This window comes from Triticum aestivum, chromosome 5B (assembly GCF_018294505.1).
Source record: "Triticum aestivum cultivar Chinese Spring chromosome 5B, IWGSC CS RefSeq v2.1, whole genome shotgun sequence".
Classification (NCBI taxonomy): domain Eukaryota; kingdom Viridiplantae; phylum Streptophyta; class Magnoliopsida; order Poales; family Poaceae; genus Triticum; species Triticum aestivum.
The window spans coordinates 448,785,151-448,788,474 of record NC_057807.1 but is presented as its reverse complement, the minus strand read 5'-3'; the positions used below and the strand labels follow the sequence as shown (position 1 = coordinate 448,788,474).

The 3,324-nt window shown below is 47.9% G+C and overlaps 1 protein-coding gene across 1 annotated transcript; it reads left to right on the top strand.

Annotated features, from left to right (window-relative positions):
* Positions 1–854: 854 nt before the first annotated feature.
* Positions 855–1,669, top strand: LOC123112383 (uncharacterized). The gene has a single exon (XM_044533353.1). It carries the CDS (start codon positions 933–935, stop codon positions 1,302–1,304), a length of 372 nt encoding a protein of 123 aa, XP_044389288.1. The 5' UTR covers positions 855–932; the 3' UTR covers positions 1,305–1,669.
* Positions 1,670–3,324: the final 1,655 nt, after the last annotated feature.

The following is a 3,324-nucleotide window of genomic DNA, read 5'->3' as shown; positions in this document are numbered from 1 at the left end:
ATTTTTTTGTTTTATTATGAATTAGTTATGAAGTTTTCAAATTGATGGTTAAATGCTCAAAGGGCAAAAGCATAAGAGGAGCAAAGTGATTTGAACAGAACCGGTGACTTTTAAAAATTAGGGGTGAAACAGACGAACAGGACACAACTAGGAGCATAAATCTAATTATCCCTAAATTAAAAAAATGAACACCGGAGCCTCTCTTTAGTCGCTCCTCTTCTGAAGGGCTTAAAAATAAAAATGGACAACACTGCCTTTCCTTTTATCTCTCCTGTGTCTTCCCAGTCGGCAGTCCATGGGGAAACAAACTCGGAGACAAAAAAAAAGGCCAACCTGGAGTGCCATAACGGACCAATAGAAAAACAATCTACATCTAGAGCACAAACGCAATGGGCCGACAAGAGCGACACAAACGCAGGTCACGCACGCTCGACGGGGATTAGAGGCTGGCACGAAAAAGCACAAACATATCGAACGGTGATGGAGTTGGATATGAGATAAGTATTTTACTCCCTCCGTTTAAAAATAAGTGTTTTAACTTTATACTAACTCTAATATAAATTTATACTAAGTGATACTTATTTTGAGACGGAGTAGATGTGAAATGGTAAATCTGAAATGGAAAACGTGGGACCTGTAACGGGAACAACTAAACGACCCTACGAAGCCGGCGGGAACATGCAACCGAAGCGCGGACCAACCAAACCAACCGCCCGTGGGAGGACCGAAACTGGGAGGAAGTCGTCCAAGTCCACCGCAACACCAACCGCGTCGGCTGCCAAGACAACGCGTCTTCACTTCACCCGTCCCCCATCTCCTCCCCCTTGTGCCCCTATAATATCCCCTCCCATCCCCATTCCATTCCCACACAGCAATCAACGGCGTTCCCCACTCCCCATTCTCCCTCTCTCCGATCGCCCATCTCCGCTCATATGGCCACCGAGGTCCTCCGCCCGCACAACATCCTGCAGCCGCAGACGCAGAGGATCCGCGCCGCGCACCGGAGGCCCAGCAACCCCGGCACCACCAGGAGGTCTCCTCCTCCACCGGCCACGGCGGTCTCGACGACCGGCCGGAGACACCATGGAAGGCCTTCCTCTTCTTCTTCCTCGTACGGGAAGGTGACGTCTGCGGCCGCTCCGGCGAGGCGCCCCGCGGTGGAAGTGTACGCCGGCCCGGCCTTCTCCGCCGCGTCCCCCGAGCCGAGCTCGCTGCCGCTGCCGCAGTTCCCGCTCCAGAAGCCCGCGGCCGCCGTCAACGACGCCGCCACGCGTGACCTCAGGCGCATGCTGCGCCTCGAGTAGCTCGCTAGCCCGGTGCCAGCTAGTGGACATGAGCTGTATGTTAGTTAGCAATCGTCGTTGAGTGGTGCGGCCGCGCGCAGCAAGGCCTCTGGCTCGGTTTTACTGTGTGGCCGGCGGTATGGTGCGCGGAGGCCGTGGGCTCCGACGACGGCTGTCTGGAATGAGCACAGCCAGCGATGTGACCATGGACCGGCGTGATGTAATTACAAGTAGAATCCCAAGTCCAAGAATGCCTACATATATGCACGACCACCTCCTTAATCCCCTTTGTCTCTAGTTAGCACGCAGATGCCAAATGGCCAAAGTTAAAGGCTAAGATTATTTTCTGTTCATGTTGATTAAAAGAAGTTTATGTGTTTCAATCATGATGATTTGAATTAGTCACATCCAAATAAAGTGACTATGATTTCAGTTGGTCACGCCACCCGGCAGGCTGCTCGGCCAACTTACATATTCCCTCGGTCCGCCAAAGAGTGGACGTCTGGATTTTCTAAGACAAAATAAGGATTTACAAAAAGAGCCCCTCAACCACTCAATTAAGGTGCCACTGCTTTGATTCCTGCATATGATAAATGAGAAGGGAGAAGTAAAACACAACTTTACCAATAGAATTTGCTCCCGCCACAATACTTCCCGCCAGCTACAACTAGTACTACTCCATATTATAGAAATGTGGCGTCAGATTGTAGAAATTAGAGGTGCCAGATTACAAATTTAGTAGATGAAGTGACTGGACTGGCAATAAAGCCATCACACTTGCACGAAGTAAAACAACACACACATATCATGGCCATTGACTTGAACATAACACTAGGAGAGGGGGAAGATGAACATGGGCCGCCCTTGCATGAAGAAGTGCCCCAGGTTGGCCATCACTTTGATCTGAACATGAACCTAGGTACATCTTGATCATCTTTTCATTTGTTCCCCTTGATCATGTGCACATGCTGATGATTCTTCTTCGTCGTAGAGGATGAACATGAGGCTGCCTTGCATGAAGAACCCCAGGTCGGTTTTGGCCTCACTTGCATGAAATGCTACAGGCTGGCCATCAATTCACCGGAAAAGATGAACATGAGCTTTCCTTGCATGGAGAAGTACCACTGGTAGGTCGTCACTTCGATTTGAACATGAACCCAGGTACATCTTGATCATCTGCACATGTTCAATTCTTCTGCATACTGTAGCTAATCCTGATGGTGTCTTCATGTTGAAGATGAACATGAGTCCGACATTGCCCATGGAGAAGAGGAACATGAGGCTGATGTTGCCCATGGAGAAGAGGACCTGCATGAATCGGGTAGTAAAATAATTTAGTTAGCACAATTGAATGTTTAATTACGATCTTATTCAACCACTCACATAACCTCACCTTGTAGACGATGAACTGGAAGACCAAGGTGGTTTTTCCAGAGCATGGAAGAGGAAGTGCAAGCAATGGATGAAGCTCTAGATAACCTTCATGTTGACCAGGAGGACTATGGTGTGTATGCCGGCGATATAGAGATTCAGTTTGACGAAGAAGTGTAAGTGCATCTAGTGCCATCCCTAGTTGGTTTTGGAGTATTGATGACAAACTTGGTTGAGGGACTAATGTGTTTGTGAGAATTGCAGGATAACACAGGTATTAGTCCCATATTGATTCAGTTTACCTACCAAAGATGACCCCTAAAAATGTGTAAAGACATTGAAGACAATGGTGGTCTGTGAAGACATTCACATTGAAGACTATGACAAGAGAAGACATCACGTGAAGACTATGGAGTGCGAAGACATAGTTGTTTCGTAGTTTCCTTTTCTTCTTTGTTGAGTCATAGGAACCACAGTACTGTTAAGTGGGGTCCAAGTGAAAAAATTCAGAGTGACTGATGTGATGCTCAACCAAATCATATGTCTTCGAGCGAAGACAATGAGAGCAAATCTTATCCAGAGCTGGATGAGTCAGCTTGGCTTGTAGCCCAAGTTAAGCTGTCGTGTGTGTTTGAAATCTGACCGTTGGACACATGTCAGTTCCTTAGTG

What these genes read in the sequence shown, in the direction of transcription:
- LOC123112383 (XM_044533353.1), top strand. Translation starts at nt 933, where the DNA reads ATGGCCACCGAGGTCCTCCGCCCGCACAACATCCTGCAGCCGCAGACG.